The 20,602-nt window shown below is 39.7% G+C and overlaps 2 protein-coding genes across 4 annotated transcripts; both read left to right on the plus strand.

Moving 5' to 3' along the window:
• The first annotated feature begins 82 nt into the window (after positions 1-82).
• ZBTB26 (zinc finger and BTB domain containing 26) lies at positions 83-13,828 on the plus strand. 2 transcript variants are annotated; one of them, XM_045790997.2, is made up of 2 exons: positions 83-197; positions 9,501-13,828. In XM_045790997.2, exon 2 carries the CDS (start codon positions 9,511-9,513, stop codon positions 10,834-10,836), a length of 1,326 nt encoding a protein of 441 aa, XP_045646953.2. In that variant the 5' UTR covers positions 83-197; positions 9,501-9,510; the 3' UTR covers positions 10,837-13,828. The 2 variants fall into 2 exon arrangements, with proteins under 2 accessions (XP_045646953.2, XP_045646954.2); XM_045790998.2 differs by having other exon boundaries at positions 94-201.
• ZBTB6 (zinc finger and BTB domain containing 6) lies at positions 104-20,370 on the plus strand. Of its 2 annotated transcripts, none has more exons than XM_045791000.2 (2): positions 104-201; positions 16,298-20,370. In XM_045791000.2, the coding sequence occupies exon 2, from the start codon at positions 16,307-16,309 to the stop codon at positions 17,576-17,578; it is 1,272 nt and encodes a 423-aa protein (XP_045646956.1). In that variant the 5' UTR covers positions 104-201; positions 16,298-16,306; the 3' UTR covers positions 17,579-20,370. The 2 variants fall into 2 exon arrangements, with proteins under 2 accessions (XP_045646956.1, XP_045646955.1); XM_045790999.2 differs by lacking the exon at positions 104-201 and adding an exon at positions 14,439-14,937.
• The last annotated feature ends 232 nt before the right edge of the window (positions 20,371-20,602 follow it).

A 20,602-nucleotide genomic window follows, 5' to 3' on the forward strand; every position in this document is an offset into this window, starting at 1 on the left:
GGGCCCCGTCGCCCTCCGAGTCTTCCTATTGGTGGATAGGACCAAGGGACCTGGAAGTTGTTTTGTCCGGCGAGGGCTGCCCTTCCGGTTCCGTTGGGTCCCCCTTTGGCTCGGGTTCCCTGCCCCTCCCCCTTCCCGGAGCCCCGAGGGGCCGGAGCTCCTGGCGGTGCCGGATCCTGACGGTGGCCTTCCCCCGGGTCTGTAAGTGCGGAGGCGGCCGGAGCGCCGGGCAGGGGTACGGGGTCTCTCAAGAGGGAGCCCCCTTGGGGCCCTGGATTGGCCGGGACCTGTTCTGGGATGGGGGCGAGGAGCTGGCCTAGGCCGGGTGGGACTTGAGGAACCCTTGGCCCGGCCCACGCTGTGCCCCGCCCCTTCCCCTAGTCTGGAGGGGGGAGCCTAACTATGCCCCAGGGACCTCCTCCTGGGACCCCAGCCGAGGGCCCAGCAGTTGGCTTGGACGCCTGACTCTGGCATCTTGTAGGAAGTGCCAGAGCTAAGGGCCTGGCAAGGCCTCAGTGCCAGCCCGCTAGACTCACTATGTGCGTGCTGACCTAGGTTACCCTTTTGCCGGGGTTTCCCCCAAATCGGCCACTGGCGACAGCGCCTTTTCTGTTACGCTATGCCAGGTACTGGGGCTTCTTAAGATACTCTTCCAGTTTTCCAGGGTCAAGTTTGGGAGCCAGGTATAAACAAATAATTGCTCCTGTGATTTACATATCAGTCATATATGTGTGAACTGCCCAACGGGCAGTGGCTAGGAAGGCTGAAGAAAGAAAGTGACGTCTGAATTATAGTTCTTGGAGAGGATAAAGTAGGCAGAAGGAACAGTTTGCAAGGCTCTGAAGGAATGACTGAACGTAACTTGTGTGTGAAGAGGAGGAAATAGGGGGCTCTTGTGCGTAGGATGAGATAGGAGACTGGGAAAGTAGGCTGAGGTCCAGATGGTGAAAGGTTTAATCCTAAAGGAGATGGGTAGTTTTTTTAAGAGTTTTGAGCGGGAGACTTATACAGTCAGATTTGCACTGTAGAAAGCCTTGTTGTTCTAGAAGTCAGCCTATAGAAAAGAGATGTCTGTAAGTTGATTATAGACTCTCCAACGAATGTCTGGTTACCCTTATTAGAAACTCTTTGGAAGGAGTAATCGAATCAGCCTAGTGAAAGTTAATGAAGTCCTGAAATGGAGTTATGACAGTGTTACTGGAAAGAAGGAAAGTATGCTGGAGTGAATGGTGTGAAAACTCTATAATAAATTGGATGTTGAGGGAGAAAGAGGTAGCAAAGCTGATTCCTAGGTTTTAGGCCTTTGGCATTTGGAGAATGTTGATGCTATTATCAGCAATAAAACCATAAACTTGTAGATTACAAATTTATTTTTTAAAACATGTTGAATTAAAGGTATAATGGAATAGCCACATAAGACTGTCCAGTATAGAATTGGAAATGCAAATCTGCAGCTTAACCTTAGTGTTGTGGCTAGAGGTAAAAGTTTGAGTCATTGGCATAGAAATAGAAGCTGTGGTAATATTTGGCATCAGGAAGGAAGTATTGAGAAAGATGGGGATATTTTAGGGGAATGGTTGCATTTATGAAGCAGAAAGAGGAATGAATTGGTGGGATAGCAAAAACAGAGGTAGGGGATAATGTATGAAAATACAGGGTTCCAGCAACCAAGAAGACCCAGAATTAGGAGAAGGGAATTTTGAGGAGGGTCCATTGGGACAATTCATGCAGAGCATTTGGGGAATGAGAAGGGGGAGAAAAGATTGCATTTCTGTAGTAAAAGATAATTAATGGGGCACCTGCCTGGCTCAGTCAGTAGAGCATGCAACTCTTGATCCTGGGGTCATGAGTTTGAGCCCCATGTTGGGCATAGAGATTACTTTGAAAAAGAGAGAGAGATCATTAGAGACCTTTTAAAAAGCAGTTTTAATAGAGTAATGAGGTGACGATTTATGAAATAATGGAGACCTCAACTGGTTTGGTGTTAAATGAGAATGAGGAAAGGCCACATGTGAAGTGTTTCACAAAGAAAATTGACAGGCTTTATTTGTTTATTCACCTAACAAATGCTTATTGAGCACATTCCCAACACTGTTCTAAGCTCTTTTAAACAATTTAATTTTTAATTTCCCATAACAACCCTATGAAATAGTATTACTATTTGACCGATGGGAAAAATGAAGCACAGAAGGGGTTAAGTAACTTGCCCAGGGTCACACAGCTAGTAAGTGCTTGAGCAGGGTTTTGACCCTAGGAAATATGGGTCCAGAATCCATAGTTTTTCTCACTGCACTAAGCAGTGACTGAATATGGGAGCGAAAGGAGTGGGAAAATTTTAAGCAAAGATAGGTTCATTGATAAAAAATGGAGAGGCTTGGAAGGAGATCTTAGTTGAGAAGGTAAGTAATGGATGTATGTTTATATTATATATATATTTTTTATTTCTGTCTTATATCCTCTTTCAGTCAATGCCACTTATGTCCGTTTCTTTCACGATTAGGTCAATTTATGCCATGCTTTCATCTATCACTTACTGTCTATAATTAGGTCTCCTCTTCAGCTTCAGACTCATATCCAGCTAGCTAATGAATCTTCCCCTTCATGTCATGTAAGGTTCTCTGGCTAAACATTTTAAGACCAGACCCATGATCATCCCCTCCAATATTCCCTAGCTTATTCAGTGACACTGTGTCAGATTAATCCAGTCATTCAAATCAGAGGTCTTGGAGTCATCTTAAATTATCCTTTCTTGAACCCCACCTTGGTCACCAAGTCCACCAGTTCTTTGAAAGAGCTCTCAAATCTGTTTTCCTCTCTCTGTCCATATGATTGTTGTCAGTAATCAGGTCCTCATTATTTTGATCTTGATTTGTTAGCATACTACAGGAATCCTTGCCTTCATGTCCACCGTTCTCAGAGCCATTCTCCGTTAATTTTTATTTTTAACTTGCTGAGTTTTAGACAGTGCAGGAGTTTAGGCATTTCAAGCAATAGAATAGTGCCTAGGGCAGGTACTTTTGAGTAACTTGAGGTAAAGTTAAGTTTGGTTAAGGTTGGCCATGAGGATGGGGATTTAGGGATTTTTTTTTTTTTTAATAGAGCATGTAAATAAAACATGGAGAAACCAGATGGGCTCTGAGAGGAAGTAAGCCTTGAAAAAACAGCAAAAAATCAAGGACTAAGCTTTGAAGGATATACTTACCTTTACACAATTTATTGGACCCTCGAAGAGCAAACAAGCAAAAGAATGGTGGAAAGCTGAGGCCAGTAGTTAAGCGACTTGCCCATTTCTATACAACGGTTTAAAAAGAATGAACTAGATCTATATTCAACATATATAGCTGTCAAAAACAATAAATGAAAAAAGAAAGTTGCCAAACAATATGTATAGTTTATGTGTAAGAAATGTAGTCTTATATTTTCTGGGCCTAGGCATATAGAAGTACTGTTTTTCAAATGGAGGGAAGGAGAGTCAAAAAGGACCAAACTTAAACTCAGTAGTAAGTGGAAGATGGTTGGGAAAGGGGACTTTTACAGTATCTATAATATTGAAAATTTTTCCAGGAAGGATATATTTCTGTGTATATTACTTAAAGTTAAAATTAAAAACAAAAGATTGATAACTTGGAGAATATAGTGTCATGAAAGTTACCCAAATGAAGAAAAAGATTGAGGTTTCCAGAGAAGACGGTTGTGGTGTAATGCAACCTTTTTGAAAAATGGGGTATGGTGTTAATGAGAAACAAAGATTTCCAGGTAGTTATGAGTGCTAAGTTGAAAGGTAAGGGTACTTTTATGAGGTAGATGAGAAAATAGACTGACATAAAGCTTGGGAGTTTACAATATGGAATAGAAAATTTTCCTTATAAGTAATTAAAGGTATGTGAAATAAGAAACTTGGGTATTTTCTCACTGCCTGTAGCACAGCAGTAAACATTGTCCAACTTAGAATATCCACTGATCCTTTTTGGTTACTCCTGTTCGAACAAGGGGAAATTTTCAGATCAGTTGGCACATTTGTTATGGAGATAATTATAAAAGAACTGTATAACTATAACAGAGAAAGTGGTCTTAAGTGAGAATATTCCTCTTACATTGATGTTTGAGAAATAGGTCATTCAAAGCTTGCTAATAGGGGCGCCTGGGTGGCTCAGTCCGTTAAACTTCTGCCTTCGGCTCAGGTCATGATCCCAGGTTCCTGGGATAGAGTCTTGCATCTGACTCCCTGCTCAGCGGGGAGCCTGCTTCTCCCTCTGCCTTCCCCCTGCATTCTCTCTCTCTCTCTCTCTCTCTCTCTCGCTTGCTCATTCTCAAATAAATAAATAAAACCTTTTTTAAAAAATTGCTAATAGTGGGGCGCCTGGGTGGCATAGCGGTTGAGCGTCTGCCTTCGGCTTAGGGCATGATCCCGGCGTTATGGGATCAAGCCCCACATCAGGCTCCTCCGCTATGAGCCTGCCTCTTCCTCTCCCACTCCCCCTGCTTGTGTTCCCTCTCTCACTGGCTGTCTTTATCTCTGTCGACTAAATAAATAAAATCTTAAAAAAAAAATTGCTAATAGAAACTTGGCGGTATGCAGATTTAATTGCAGTCACCTAGGTAGTAGACGATAAGGGTCTGAACCATGGCAATGATAGATAGAATAAAGAGAGAGAATCTGGAAGTCATTCTGAGGAAAGAATCAACAGAATATGGTGATCAAGACTCTATTCTACCTGATAAGTTCTTTACTTTTTCAGTTACTCAAAGCTCTTCTATAATCTAATTATGTGAGTGATTTTTATGAAACTTATGAATAACTGCTGCTATACTTAGAAGTTAATTAGTTATTTGCAAATGGCATTCAGATTTAGTATACAAATACAAATACACAAAAGATGGAAAAATAACATAAAGTTAAAATAGGTGAGAACCAAAGGTAAAACAAGGATAAGGGAATAAAATGCAATCGAGAATACGACTAGTACATAAAAGGCTTACTATTAAGTCCTCTAGACTTGACACAAATTTGACTTTACATCATACTCTTTGTTTTAAAACATAAACCTTTTATTGAAGCATAACTGAATACACAAAAGTATGAAAATCATTAAATGTACAGCTGAGTGGATATGAGGAGGGAAGTCTGAACAGTTACACGGTTAACATTCATCAGATAAAACTTCAGTCAGTCTTGTTTTTTCATATATGGACTCTGGCATCACATAGCTTGGGCCCAAGTTCCAGCTCTAACACTTAATACTTTCCACCTCTCATAAGTTGAGCAAGTTACTTATATCCGCCAAGATTGAATTTCCTCATATGCAAAATGGGGATGCTAATAATACCTACCTCCTAGGGATTTTAGGATTAGGTGGGTCAATTTAGGTAAAGCATTTAGCACTATACTTGACATAGCAAGGATTCAACAAAGATTAGCTATCCTTTCTCTTGTCGTTAAGCCAGTTTATAAGAAACACAATTATTCCTTTTCATTTTGACATTTTTTAAAAGTAAAAAAAAAAAATTGTTTAAAATTTGGGTTTACATTGTCAAAACTATTTTGGTAACAAACTCTAGAAAGGAATTTTCCCCAGGGGACTCAAAAGAGGATATGATGATAATGAAGGGCCTCTCTACCATAGCACAATAATAATTTCATAGGGGACATTAAAGAGTTAATTATTCTTCTGGGTTTTGTTGAATGAGCTGTGTATAAAGTAACACTTGACCAAGTCTTGCCCTCAAATAACTAACATTGTATTGAAAAGATAAACCGGTGGCAGGAATCGATTAAGGGGATAAACTATGTGGTCCAGAAATAAGAGTTTATCAAAGGCAGCCAATAGAGTATATTGACACATGTTAGGCAAAACTTCTTAAAGTAAACAGAACAAATTTTCCTCACATTCTTGGACTATAGCAGAGAAATCAAAGCAAGCACTTTCCTGGGGTACCTACCTGTTGGGCTGCTCCCACTGTTAAGTTTCTTGAGACTGATTGATAGGAAGTACTCCAGCTCCTCATTTTTGGAGCTTCAAGGAACAATTATCCCTGAGGATAGTTGTCAAAAGCACTCTGAGTATTATCATCCTATAAATGGGAGGAAGTAATGATAATTTTTGGGTGTGTGTAGGAAAATACTAACCTGAGGGTAGACTGAGGACAAGCTAAACTCTAAAAAAGAATGCCCCTTTTGGGGCGCCTGGGTGGCTCAGTCATTAAGCGTCTGCCTTCGGCTCAGGGCATGTTCCCAGGGTCCTGGGATCGAGCCTGCATCAGGCTCCCTGCTCTGCTGGGAGCCTGCTTTTTCCTCTCCTACTCCCCCTGCTTGTGTTCCCTCTCTCGCTGGCTGTCTCTCTCTGTCAAATAAATAAATAAAATCTTAAAAAAAAAAAAAAAAAAGAATACCCCTTTTGTTTGGCCACTTGAAACAACAGTCATTTTTATAACTTCTGGTTATAAATTGGGGCATTCACTGTTTCCAGAATGGATGTACGAGGCCACCATAATTGCTAAAACTAACCAGTGATAATACAATTTTGCTTCTTTCTTTGTTGATATATTTCTTGTATCTCCTAGATTTTTCCTTTTTATTTGATGTTCACCATCTTTTCTCTGATGCTGTATTTGCTTTCTATATCCTTCCTTTCTCATCTTTATTGTGATTATTCATTACCTGTACATTCAGAATACCATACAAAGGAAAAGCTTACTATTTTCTGTATGTCTATTTTTGTTAATAAACCATGCCAGTTCTCCCTCCTACATTTCACCTCTCCTCCAATGACATTTTCATTCAGCTGAACTCTTAAGTTTGGAACCTTTATACATTCCTTTTATTTATTTATTTTTTCATTCTCTGTATCTAGTCAATTACCAAGTTCTTTAAAATATCTTTTATTATTTTTCCTTACTCCTTATTCCCATTTTCATTCCTTTCTAGGCTCTCATGGCCTCAGATCTGTAATGCTTTTACAGACTCTGAGCTGATCTTCCTAACAGCAGTTCTTCTTTCCTTCCATTGTCAAACAAATTCTGTAGGTTCAACAGACACAAACTGAGCACCTACCATGTGTTTAGTACAATATTAGGTGATGGGAAGACACACCAGTTTGAACAGAAGAGGGTCTGGCCAGTAATGTGGCTGCAGTAAGTAGAATTTGAAGCAAAAGGAAAAAGTGTTTTGCCCTAGACGATGCAGGTTCCCAGCACCAGCCTCATTGAGTGAGATGGAGATGTTTCCCTCTAATGCCATGAAGCTTGCAGTTTGGAGGAGAAGGAACAAGTACTTAAAGTATTTTGAGTGTTACGGTAGAAGTGCTATGCTATGGGTACAGTAGAGACAACCATTTTAGTCTAAGAGCTTAGGTAGGGGCGTCTCAAGAAATAAAGGAGTGATGGGGCACCTGGCTGGCCCAGTTGATAGAGCATCCCACTCTTGGTCTTGGGGTCATGAATTTGAAACCCATGTTTGGTGTAGAGATTACTTAGAAGAACGAAAAGGAAAGGAAAGGAGAAAAGAAAAGAAAAAAGGAGGGAGGGGGGGAAGGGAAGAAGGAAGGGAGAAAGGGGAAGGAAGGAAGGGAGGGAGAAGGAAAGAGTGAGGAAGGAAGGATGGAAGGAAGGAAGAGGGAGAGAAAGGGAGGAGGGAGGAAGGAAGAGAGGAAGGGAGGGAGGGAAAGAAAGTCAAAATTGGCTAGGAATAGTGTTCTAGACTAAAGAAATAACTGTGGTGGGTACCTGGGTGGCTCAGTCGGTTGAGCATCTGCCTTAGGCTCAGGTCATGATCTCAGGGATCAAGCCCTGCATCGGGCTCTCCACTTAGCTACTACTCTGATTCTCTCTCCTCCTCTGTGATCTCTCTCACTATCACTCTCTCTCAAATAAATACACTCTTTTAAAAAGAAAGAAAAGAAAGAGAGAGAGAGAGAAGGAGGGAGAAAAAATGAATCAATGAGCCGTGCTAAGGCCTGGAGTCAATAAAGTGCTGTCATGCACCAGGCACCGAGCACTATGAGCAAGACCTGGACTCTGCTTCAGGAGCTGGTGTTCTTTGAGCCTTGGTAAGTCACTGTTATAGAAGATAAGATTATAAAGAGTGGGCTTCAGGATCTATATGTGGCCAATTACAGCTGATTGTCTCTTGTGATTCTCAACTATGGAGTTGATGAGTGCACAAAGTTCAAGGTGAATTTATTGATGCACTGAGATTGTAGAGCTGGTTTTCAAGGCTAGAGTTGATATACCTACTGATCTCACAGAAGACTGGTATATAAACAGAGTGCCAATTTATTATTTTTACTATGACTGGTGGACTGGAATTATCAAGTTCGCATAGCTAATTCATCCTTCCCTTTAGAGAGAAACATGGGAAGCCAAATTATCAGAAGATCCTTTAGAGAGTATAGAATCAGAACATAGGAATTTTCTCCAAAGGAATTGCTATATAAAGGGACAGATACGCAAAGAGTTTGGCAGACACCTTCTTCATGGTTGAATGGGTTATGCCAATGTTTATCATAATTATTATTAGGTTTACTTCATTGGTCTATACTCAAAGGTTAGTCTTCATCCAGGAGACAATGGGAAGTCACAGAAGGATTTTAGGCGGGGGTTGTATATAATCAGATCCAGTGTTTTTGAAAGTTGACATTTGGTGTAGAAGTTGGATTAGGAGGAACAGAAGCTGGAACCCAAGGAACATTTATGATCCTGTTCTAGTAGTCCAGTTGATGAGTAATGATGGATAAAGAGGAATAAAGAAGAAAGAACAGAATCTATAAGCTATTAATTTGATTGACTTTATTCCTACTGAGATTCCCACCAAGTGGCTCATCTGGTTTTTCTATATAAAATATTTTATTTACTTTCTGTATCAAGAAATGTTGCTTGAGAGTTTAGATTTGTCCAAAATGCACAGGATAAAGACCTGTGCATTTGACACTGTCTAAACATTGTCCCTTTAAGTCTATTACTTTCAGTTTATTGCAGAAATGCTTGTATGAATAAATGCACATCAGTTTAAATAGAAGATAGTTTAGCCAGGAATGGGGCAAGCAAGGTCACTGCAGTTCTTTAAAGTAGAAAGCAAGGAAAACATTTTGTCTTTGAAGAAGCAGATTCATAGTATCATGCAAAAGAAAATAGTTACTTTATGACTTGTTGGGATGTTTTTAGTTTGTTTTTGAAACCTGATAGAATTCTCATTTGAGAAGCAGAAAAAATGTTCTTAGAGTAACTCAAGCACTGTTCTTGTAAAGTATCTTAAAAAGTTGAATGGATGCCAGACTATTTACACTGATACAAGTCTACTTCTTAGGTGCAATTGACACTTGATGTGGAATAATTTTTCACAGCCTTTGAAAGCTGTTACACTAGCTTCCTCTTTCAAGGAAAATTTCATTTGGATACATATGAAGAGATATGACAACACAAATTTATTTTTGGAAGGAAAAATCCAGGTTTCTTAATTGCTTGAATTTTCTTAAATTCATCCTTTTTACATTTCTGTTCTTTAGGTCTGCCAAAATGTCTGAAAGATCAGATCTCCTTCACTTCAAGTTTGAAAATTATGGAGATTCAATGTTACAAAAAATGAACAAATTAAGAGAAGAGAATAAATTTTGTGATGTTACAGTTCTCATAGATGATATTGAGGTACAGGGGCATAAAATTGTGTTTGCTGCAGGTTCCCCCTTCCTAAGAGACCAGTTTTTACTGAATGATTCCAGAGAGGTGAAAATCTCCATATTGCAGAGTTCCGAAGTGGGGAGACAATTGCTCTTATCCTGTTATAGTGGTGTGCTGGAATTCCCTGAGATGGAACTGGTCAATTACTTGACTGCTGCAAGTTTTCTTCAGATGAGCCACATTGTAGAACGTTGCACGCAGGCCTTGTGGAAGTTTATAAAGCCAAAACAACCAATGGATAGTAAAGAGGGATGTGAACCGCAGAGTGCTTCTCCCCAGTCAAAAGAACAGCAGGGAGATGCCAGCGGCTCCCCAAAACAGGATTCACCTTGTATTCATCCATCTGAAGACAGTATGGATATGGAGGACAGTGATATTCAGATTGTTAAGGTAGAATCTATTGGGGATGTGTCCGAGGTTAGAAGTAAAAAAGATCAGAACCAGTTTATTTCTTCTGAACCCACTGCTTTACATTCGTCAGAGCCCCAGCATTCCCTGATAAATTCAACTGTGGAAAACAGAGTAAGTGAAATAGAACAAAACCATCTCCACAATTATGCCCTCTCTTACGCAGGCAGTGATAATATCATCATGGCCTCAAAAGATGTCTTTGGGCCTAATATTCGAGGTGTAGACAAAGGCCTACAGTGGCATCACCAGTGCCCAAAGTGTACCAGGGTGTTTCGCCACCTGGAGAACTACGCCAACCATTTAAAAATGCACAAACTCTTTATGTGTCTACTCTGCGGCAAGACTTTCACTCAGAAAGGCAACCTTCATCGACACATGCGTGTGCATGCCGGCATTAAACCTTTCCAGTGTAAGATCTGTGGGAAAACCTTTTCTCAGAAGTGTTCCTTACAGGATCATCTTAACCTTCACAGTGGAGATAAGCCCCATAAGTGTAACTATTGTGACATGGTTTTTGCACATAAGCCAGTTTTGAGGAAACATCTTAAACAGCTGCATGGCAAAAACAGCTTTGATAATGCCAATGAAAGAAATGTGCAAGACCTCACAGTGGATTTTGATTCTTTTGCATGTACAACAGTCACAGACTCTAAAGGGTGTCAGCCACAGCCTGATGCAACACAGGTCCTGGATGCAGGTAAACTGGCCCAAGCTGTCTTGAACTTAAGAAATGATAGTACTTGTGTGAATTGAGTAGGGGCTGTATGCTCACAACTTAGAATGGACTGAAAACGTGGCAATAGTCTTGAGTCTTTTTAGGAGTGATTTTGCTAGTGTGACTTCTCCCAAAGCCTCTGTGCAGGTTGTAGGGGTGAGTCCAAGCACTAACAGAGCAGGCAACTTACCACTTGGAGTGGTCTTGCCTTCCTTTTGCCCTCTCCCATTTTGTGTTTTGAATTATTTATCCCGTGATGTCTGTTTTCCTTTTCCAAGGAGTATTCCATTTGTCTACCTAACATTGACTTTTGTCCTAGACTGACACTATTTTAGGCTTTTCACTGGGCACATCCTGAAGGTACCGTTAAGTTAATAACATCACCTACAGTCCACTAATAGATGCTATGCTAAGAGAAGTGAGTAGTATTTTTCTTTGGCAAAAAATAGGCTGAGATATGAGGTGATACTGCTCTTGGCCTGAATATGTGATAGAACTTCTGGTTGCCTAATGTTAATTGCCTACTGATAATGAATCTGCCTCCTACATTTGTACTTGTCTTGGAACTGGCTGTGAAGTATTTTGGGTTGTTCTGTATTTTTCAACAGTATTATGGCCCAACTTCATTGTCACTGAGTGGTTCATATAGACAAGAGTACAATCTTTTCAGCAACACCTACAGACAAATAGGGATCAGCATGAGGAGCATAATTAACAAAGGACAGAAGTACAATTGTACAATAGCACTTACATAGGAGGTCTTCCCAAAAAGAAGCCAAATGCTTATAATTAATGTGTAATTTATTTGTGGATGCTGTTGAAGTCGGGATTGCTCCAGGCACACTTAAAATGTGCTAAAGTATAATGGTCTCTCTAAAAAGGGACTATTTGGGAGTCTGTCTCTGGACTTTGTTTTAAAGGCTAGCCATCAGAAAGGTGAGTTTGGCCTTCAGAGTTTTGTCTGGTGTAATGTAATCTCTGAATTCTCATTTCTTCCTGTACACTAGTTTCTAAAATGGATGAAAAAAGTAGATCACGGAGGAGCAATCAGGTTTTGCATTCAGATATTCCTATAAAGGTACACAGTCCCACCTTGCCATGTTTGATAGCTCACTCATACAAAATTGATCTTCCAATATGGAAAAACAGAATTGTTTCTCCTAAAGCACATGTTATAGTTCAGAAATAAAATTTTGAGTCTTAGCAGCTTTTGGCTCAGGAGTTAGATTTAGGTAATAGGAGTTTTAGAGTCCTTAGAGAATCTTAACTCCACCTCTTTTTTTTTAAGTTGGGGTATCCAAAGCTCAAAGAGGTGGCCTGGCCAAGGTTGGCTGAAGTAGAGAAGTGACTAAGAATGAGCTAATGTCTTATTTCTCACTATCTCTTGGCTTAAAAAGAGTTAGTACATGATCAGGAGTATATTAGCAAAAAGCTCCCAGTTTGTGCTTCACTTTTGGGAATCCCTGTTGGCTTTTTGAGACAGCCCGGATTTTGAAAACAAAACATCACAGGAAGGATGTTTTTTGTTAATTAATTATTTTTTGTTAGAGTGAATATTACATTCTTCTCAAGCAAGTGACTGACTTTTTAGGTGGGGGTCAAGGAGGGAAAGGACAAGTAAGAATACGCGAGAAGGATCCAAATGTGAAACTTGATTTTTGTCTGGAAGCAGTGTTTATTTCATTTCCACGAGGATTTTCTGTTTTTATTTTTGAGCTCTGAGAATGCATGTACAGATAAACCAAAACTAAAGTTTAACTTGAGTAGTCACAGGGAATTCTTAAAGTTGTTATAATTTGATGCATTTACATGTGAATCTGATTTGAGTTATAATTTCTACCTTTTGTTAAAACACTTAAAAATGAGAATAAAATTGAGTGATAAGACTAATAGGTATCTTATGCCTAAAGTCACTCATTTTTATGGTCTAATGATGCTACCTAGCATTCTGATTTTTCTGTGATCCAGCCAAAGAGTACCAATTCTATGCAACAGTGAGACATTAATATGTTAACCAATGTTTCTCTGAACATATTTCATCATAGGGAAATTTCAAGTTGGAGTGCTTCCTTTGCTTATATTCATGTCCTGTTTTTGTTACTGGTTTGAAGACTAAAAGGCATGGGTTCAAATAAGATTGGTCTCTTTGGTTGGAGACTATTTCTGGGTTCATTCAGTAGTTGAGAAACATTTATTGGGCACCTTTGTTGCCAGGCACTGTGCTAGATACTGAAGATACAAAGGTAAGATTGCTATGGTCCCTGCCCTCACAGAGCTTACAGTCTCATGCAGTCTTATGTGGTCTTAGATAAGGTGATTTAAACTAGGAATAATAAAGAAAATACCTTGTTTCCTTTGATCACTTAAAATCAGCATCTCGATGGTTTTTGATCAGTAAAACTTCTAGTTCCCACCTTTTGCAACTGCAAACCACTGAAGTGATTTACAGTCTCCTCCATTTCTTGGCTGGAGAGGTGTTCTGTTTCTGTGAGACATTTTCTTAATTTTGGTGGGACTTGACTTTTCTCCTTTGTTTATATATGTTTCTTAGATTGTATTGCAAAGTGGTCAACTTAACTGATATCAAATACATTTTATAAGGGAAGATGACTTTCAAAACTAGTTGTATTCTTATAGAGGATGAAGATTTTTTAAAACCTTAGTCATTCTGCATTTATATTTTATGGATCCCCAGATTAACTAAAAAGGACTCTCTTTACCATAGTTTGGTTTTTAAAAAATTACTGTGTGTCACCGTTATTTATTTATTATTTAATTTTAAAGACAAACTCCAAACTGAAGTGGCTCTGAGGTAAATCAGATGTGGTTTTGTTTTAGTTTCTTTATTAGAAGATCTATAAATGGAGGGTGACCAATGTCACCACTTCTAAAATACTGTCCTAAACAAACCAGAATATTTTATTTCAGCTGGTGAATAGCTGTTCTAAATCTGTTGTATGTTAGACATACTATGAACTACCTCTTCACTTATTATGGGGAAGTTTCCTTAATAAAAGTGTGACAATTAAATCTCTGGTGTCAGTGGTTTCTTTTCTCTGTCCCTCCTGCTTTCCTTTTCAGTGGCCTAAATTTGAATAAGGAAAGCTTTCTTCACTCCTATTGCTTAAAACACATATTAATCAAGCACTCTGAGCACGGCTTCTGAAGCAAATCTGATAAACTAGAAATTGTTAGTAGGGTCACTTACTTCCAGGAGAATCTGTTAACTGAGGTGGTAGAGCTACTGCTTTCAACAACTGGTTCAGACATTCCTTCATTTAGCAAATACTTGATGCCTGCTCAGGGCTAGACTTCGGGAATGCAAAGATCATAAATCACTGTCCTAAATACCTCTGCCCAGATGGGTCACAGATTCCAATACAGGTATGATAATTGCAATAATGAAGGCAGCCAACGGGCTTACAGGCTCCCAACTGGGAGCCAACTAATTCCAGGGCAATTCAGGATGGCTACAGGGATGACGGGATTTATGAACGCGATTTTGAAGGATAAGTGGGAGGAGAGAGAGGGCACGAGGGAAGAGGCAGCCACAAGAGTTTAGATAGAAGGCCTGGGTTTGCCTAGAACTGGCGGGTGGGGAGGGGGTCAGGGAACGATGACACGCGACAGATGGGTGAAATGAGATCCAGAGGTCGGGGCCAGATCCTGATGGTCATTAGCTAGGCATTCTCGAATACCGATCCTTAGGGCAGTCTCCTTTCCTCCGCCACCTTTTAAATTGTAGATGGCCCAGTGAGGAGAGAACCCGGCCCGTAACAACCCATGAGGGCCTCCCAGTGGTCCCGTTGCAGGGTATTCCGATAGACGCGCTGTACCTCGGCCTCACAACCCGTCTGCGATTCAGACGCTGGGGAGAACTCACGAAGGGGAACGGCTTGCGCGCCGAAACTGGGGCAGGAGAGATGGGATTTGCCGGAATACCGGTGTCTCTCTGCCATTCCAGGAGCGGGGGGGAGTGAGGAAGGGAGAATGTCTCAGGATGTCCTTCCGGGACGCCCAGCCCACCCCAGTGAGGAGCAAAGCTAGTTGACACCGGATGTGTTTCCTCCCAGTCTAAGTCCACCTTCCGGCCTGGGCCGCCGCTGCTGCGGAAAGCTGGCCTCTGGCTCCCTGAGTGGGTGAGTGAACGCAATGGAGACGGGCAGGTGGGGAAGCCGGAAGAGGAGGAGGAGGAGGAAGAGGGTAGCTAGGCGCGGACTGGGAGGCTTCACTGGGGCTGCAGCCACCTGGCCGACAGGGCCTATGGTCCTGGGAGGCTTAGCTCGGCAAGACTTGTGTGTGGCGAGCTGCAGGATCTTCCAGGCCAGCTTGGGTTCCCATCAGTTCAACAGATGTTCCCTCCGCTGCGCCTGCTCTGTGCCGGCCCCTGTGCTCGCTGTAAAACTCAGATGAACCAAGCACCTTTTCGTGGTGCTCTGGGAGCAACTGACTCTGTTGGAGAGACAGGAGGAGGAGTCAGAGCAATCTTAATTGATTTGGGTCTTAAAGGAGCCAAATCACTAGCTGGAGAGAGGAACTGGAAGTTTTAATGTAACGTGCAAAAGTGTATTCCGGTGCAAATGGTGCAAATCAGTATCGAAGGAGCTTTGAGGAAAAAGAGAATAGAGGAAAGATACAGCCTTAAAGATGATTAGGACCAAATAATGAGGGATCTTGTATTTGCTAAGAAGGGTAGGCTGTTCTGGAGGTAGAGGAGAGCAATGGAGGATTTAAAATAGAGGAGAGGCATACCTGGGTTGCTCAGTTGCTTAAGCATCTGCCTTCAGCTCAGGTCATGATCCTGGGGTCCTGGGATCGAGTTCCACATTGGGCTCCCTGATCAGCAGGAGGTCGGCTTCTCCCTTTACCTCTGCCCCCTCTCCCCCACTCGTGCTCACTGTCATTGGTGCGCTCTCTCTCTCTCTCTCTCTCTCTCTCTCCTTGTCTCAAATAAATAAAAAGACTTAAAAAAATAAAGTAGAAGAAATTTTTTAAAAAGTTTTAAGCTGGTGGCACTCAGGAAGGGAGGTTGGAATATGGGAGAGTGGTATCAAGGAGACCTGTTGGAAGAGCTTGCAATGGTCCAAGGGAACAGAATGAGGACCTGCAGTAGTGATGGGGAATAGGAAATTTGGAGATTACATTAAAGTTTCTAATGTGAGAAACTATGTTAAGTCCCCTTAGTAGTAGGCATTAACAGTGTCTTGGACCACAGAACAGATAAAATTTAGCCAAGGAGAAAAACAGAAACCATTAAGTACAACTCAATGTAATAAGTGCTGTAACAAAAATATGAAGAACGGACCATGAGATCATAAAGAAATGCGTTTTCATTTTCTCGGTTTTGAGGTGGTGGCATAGGAGTTCACTCTTTGCACCTAGATTAGAATTTGAATCTTCTTTTACCCAATTCAGGTTTGGGATTTTTTGTTTTTACCGTCACACTGTAGGAAAGCATTCCCTATGTTTACATCAACCTTTGTGTTTTATTTTGCTTAGATTGTGACCATGGCTGCTGAATCCGATGTTCTGCACTTCCAGTTTGAACAGCAAGGAGATGTAGTCTTGCAGAAAATGAATCTCTTGAGACAGCAGAATTTATTTTGTGATGTGTCAATTTATATAAATGACACTGAGTTCCAGGGGCACAAGGTGATTTTAGCTGCTTGCTCTACTTTCATGAGAGATCAGTTTTTACTTACGCAGTCAAAACATGTCAGAATCACCATCTTGCAGAGTGCAGAAGTTGGCAGAAAACTGTTGCTCTCTTGCTATACTGGAGCACTTGAAGTGAAAAGGAAAGAGCTTTTGAAATATTTGACTGCTGCTAGTTACCTGCAGATGGTTCACATTGTGGAAAAGTGCACAGAAGCTTTGTCAAAGTATCTGGAAATTGATCTTTCTATGAAAAATAACAATCAGCATACTGACCTGTGTCAATCCTCTGATCCAGATGTTAAGAATGAAGAAGAAAATTCAGATAAAGACTGTGAGATTATTGAAATTTCAGAGGATAGTCCTATAAACATAGATTTTCACGTAAAAGAAGAGGAAAGCAATGTTTTACAGTCTACGGTAGAGTTGGCATCAGAGAGAAAGGAAATGAAGTCACCAGAGCTGTCTTCAGTAGATATTGGTTTTAAAGATAATGAAATTTGTATCCTCCATGTGGAATCTATTAGTACTGCTGGTGTAGAAAATGGGCAGTTTTCACAGCCTTGTACCTCTTCAAAAGCAAGCATGTATTTCTCTGAAACACAGCATTCACTGATCAATTCTACGGTTGAGAGCAGAGTGGCAGAAGTTCCTGGGAATCAAGATCAGAGCTTATTTGGTGAGAATACTGAAGGAAGTCATGGTACAGTGAACGAGATTCAGAATCTGGAGGATGCTTATTCACTGAGACACCAGTGCCCCAGGTGTCCTCGAGGATTTCTTCACGTTGAAAACTATCTGCGCCACCTTAAGATGCATAAGTTGTTCTTGTGCTTGCAGTGCGGGAAAACATTTACGCAGAAGAAAAATCTCAACCGGCATATTCGAGGGCACATGGGCATTAGGCCCTTTCAGTGTACTGTGTGCTTGAAGACATTTACTGCTAAAAGCACACTTCAGGACCACTTGAACATACATAGTGGAGATCGCCCATACAAATGCCACTGTTGTGACATGGATTTCAAGCACAAATCTGCCCTCAAAAAGCACTTAACTTCTGTCCATGGCAGAAGCAGTAGTGAAAAACTACCCAGGCATGATCTCAAAAGGCAAAATCTACTATAATTAGAACCACACCTTGCTACGTAAGCCTTATATCATTCGGTTAGGCACGTTTTTCTACAGAAATGCAGCATCTGTTATATTGCATCCCCCCCATCTTTGGGTCTTAATTTTGGTCTGCCTACACATGTTATTCTTTCTGAACTTCTACTAACAGTTTCAAAGTGTGGGAGACATGATAAAGCTAATGGGATGCTGTCCTATCTCATACAGTATATGTAAGTCCCAGTGGTGTATCTAGAGAAATAATATTCCTCTTTTAAATATTCTTGATTCTAGTGACAGAGGATCCAGCAGTATTTCTAGATTCTGATTTTGACTCTCTAGATAAATGATGTACGTGTAAAATCCCAACCACATAATAATTTTAATGAATTAGGATAACAGGAAGAGAAAATAGATTTAAAAACGTGCTGTAATCCATTATTAAGTCTTTGTAGGGCTGCAATTTTTTTTTTTTTTAAACAAACTGCAGTTGGATTCTAAAGCTAAGCACCACGGTACTTGTTTTAAACTATAAGGGAACACACTTCAGATTCACTTGGGAGTAGTAGAATTTCCTTGCAAATGGGCTAATATTCCTTAAATAATGTTTCCATGATTTGTTAGTATACATATCTTAAAAATGATTGATCAGGCCCAAGTTTCTTGATTTTATTTCATACAGTTGTATTTAATAATTTTATGATCAGTGAAATTATACCATTGGTATAAAGCTCTGAAAATTTTGTTTTAGAAAGTCCAACTTTACCAAAGATACTCTGCTGTTTCCTTTTTAAAAGCTATTTCATTTTTATTTTTTAGTTAACATATACTAAAACTGACCTTTGTTTTTGGTCTACATTTCCATGAATTTTAACACATGTAGATTTGTTCAACCACTACTGCAATCAGGATACAGAACATTCCATCACCCTTAAAAACTCCCTAATGATGCCCCTTTGTAATCATCAACTCCACCTATCTTCAAATCCTGGCAACAGTTGCTATTGCTGTAATTTTGCCTTTTCTGGAATGATGTGAGTAGGATCTTATAGTATGTTCCCTTGTGAGATGATTTTTTCACCACACAGAATGCCATTGGATTCATCCATTTTGTTGTGTATATCAATAGTTCATTCCCTTTTTTGCTTTGAATTGGTAATATATATTATCTTGCTGTCACTAGATGAACAGTTTAAATATGGTTAGCTATTAGTGTTCTTTTAATTATTAACTTTTTTCATTTACATTAATGCAATTTTCATTTACCACATGTTGACAAAAATCCTAACCATCCCTAGACTTATTTTGTGTTTCCAGAAATGTGCCAAAAGCAAAACCATGACTCTATGGTTGTTTTAGTGAGAGTACTATTTCTGATTGTGTTATGAGCCATTGTTCTCCACTATCCCTGTGTACAAATAACACAAAACTTTTTGTTGTCAAAGCGAAGATTAAAATCTATCGCAGGGCAAATCATACTCTCTAAAATGCAGGAACTACTTTTAGTTAAAGAAGCCTGACTAGATACATCTTACTTTCAAGATGTTCTATTCCTCCTCTACTCACCTCAGCTTTACGTAGAATTTCTGCTATACTTAGGTTCTGAAGCCCTTCCACATTTTAAAATGTAATATACTTTGTACAATTTATAAGAATTTTGTGATTGATCACATGTTGATAGTTATAAATGTTAAATATCCTTTTTGTGATACTTTTGTGAAAAATATATTCTCCATAGAATTTTAACTCTGGGAGCCACTTTAAAGAATCCAGCTCTCATCTTTGATAAGAAAACCAACTTCATAACCCCCCCCCATGCCACTTGTTAGTGGCATTGGACAAGTCACCCCTCTATCAGTTTTTCTTAAATTTATATGTAAAACAATAACATTGAACTTGGTAATTTGTAAGATCATTTCCGGGTCCAAAATTCTATGATTTTATACTTAAATCTTCCTGAGTTTCTAAGAACGGAGAAGAGGGGAAAGCAAGACAGGAGAGTTTTGTGTCTTCATGTATGTTGCTATTTGAGTACTACTTTGGAGACAGAATTTTTCTAAAGTAAATAGTGTTTTTCTTCCACTGGAGAACATGATAGTGCAGCGTTTAATTTTCTTTCCCATTTGACCTATGATTGGCGACTTGTAGGTATGAAAACATTTCCCTTTCAGAAATAGTTTGTGCTTGAAGTACTTTTCTTATTTTTGCTTCCTAGGATGAAATTTTGTGGGGGAGGGATGGAGACGGGAGGGAAGGGTAAAAGAATAGTAATAAACTGGTTTTTTAGGAATTGGTATCTACTATCCTTGATGTTTGAAAAAATTATGGTTGAACCATGTTTAAGTTTTATGTGTGCCTTGTAAGATTCTTGTGGCATTTTTTGTAAGCACTTTGAGATATTTGCTTGGGGGGAAGGGTTGTTTTGTGAAAGTAATGGTTGTTATTTATTTTTATTTATTCCTGTCCAGTAGCACAGAGTGATCTCAGAGCATTCCTAGCACAGTGTCTGTTTGCATGATGTATATAAACAATTCCAGGAAAATGGAATCTTTTTAAAAATGCAGGTATGGCAAAGTAAAGTGTTGAATGTATTCATTTAAAACATTCACTTTTAGTTGTTTGTGTTTCTGATATGATGGGGGAAAAATGCAACTGTTTGAGTTCAGCCTCTTCATTTACTGCATTTATGTATAAAGAATCTTGGAAAGGTAGTTATTACTTTGGTATAAGAGAAAATCCTTACTGTTTTTCCTTCGATGTAAGTATATGTTTACATTAAAAAAAAATAAACTGGAGATGGGAATGGAGAACTTTGTGTTTTGTCTACATCTGTGAATTTTAAAGAAGGAAACTATTTCTTCTGTCCATTCAGTCAAGAAATATTTACTAAGTCTTTACAGTAGTATTAGAAGTTAGATATGCAGACAAAAATCCCTGCTCTCATGAAACTTGTATTCTAGTAAAAGGAGAAAAACAGTAAACAAGTAAAATCAGTGTGTATCAGATTTTGAAAACAAAGCTGGAGAAGATAAAGCAGGGATA

Source organism: Ursus americanus, chromosome 18 (assembly GCF_024610735.1).
Source record: "Ursus americanus isolate L20-20 chromosome 18, mUrsAme1.1.p, whole genome shotgun sequence".
Lineage (NCBI taxonomy): Eukaryota > Metazoa > Chordata > Mammalia > Carnivora > Ursidae > Ursus > Ursus americanus.

Bases quoted from the DNA above. Each gene is read 5' to 3' on its own strand.
- ZBTB26 (XM_045790997.2), top strand. From the start codon at position 9,511: ATGTCTGAAAGATCAGATCTCCTTCACTTCAAGTTTGAAAATTATGGA.
- ZBTB6 (XM_045791000.2), top strand. From the start codon at position 16,307: ATGGCTGCTGAATCCGATGTTCTGCACTTCCAGTTTGAACAGCAAGGA.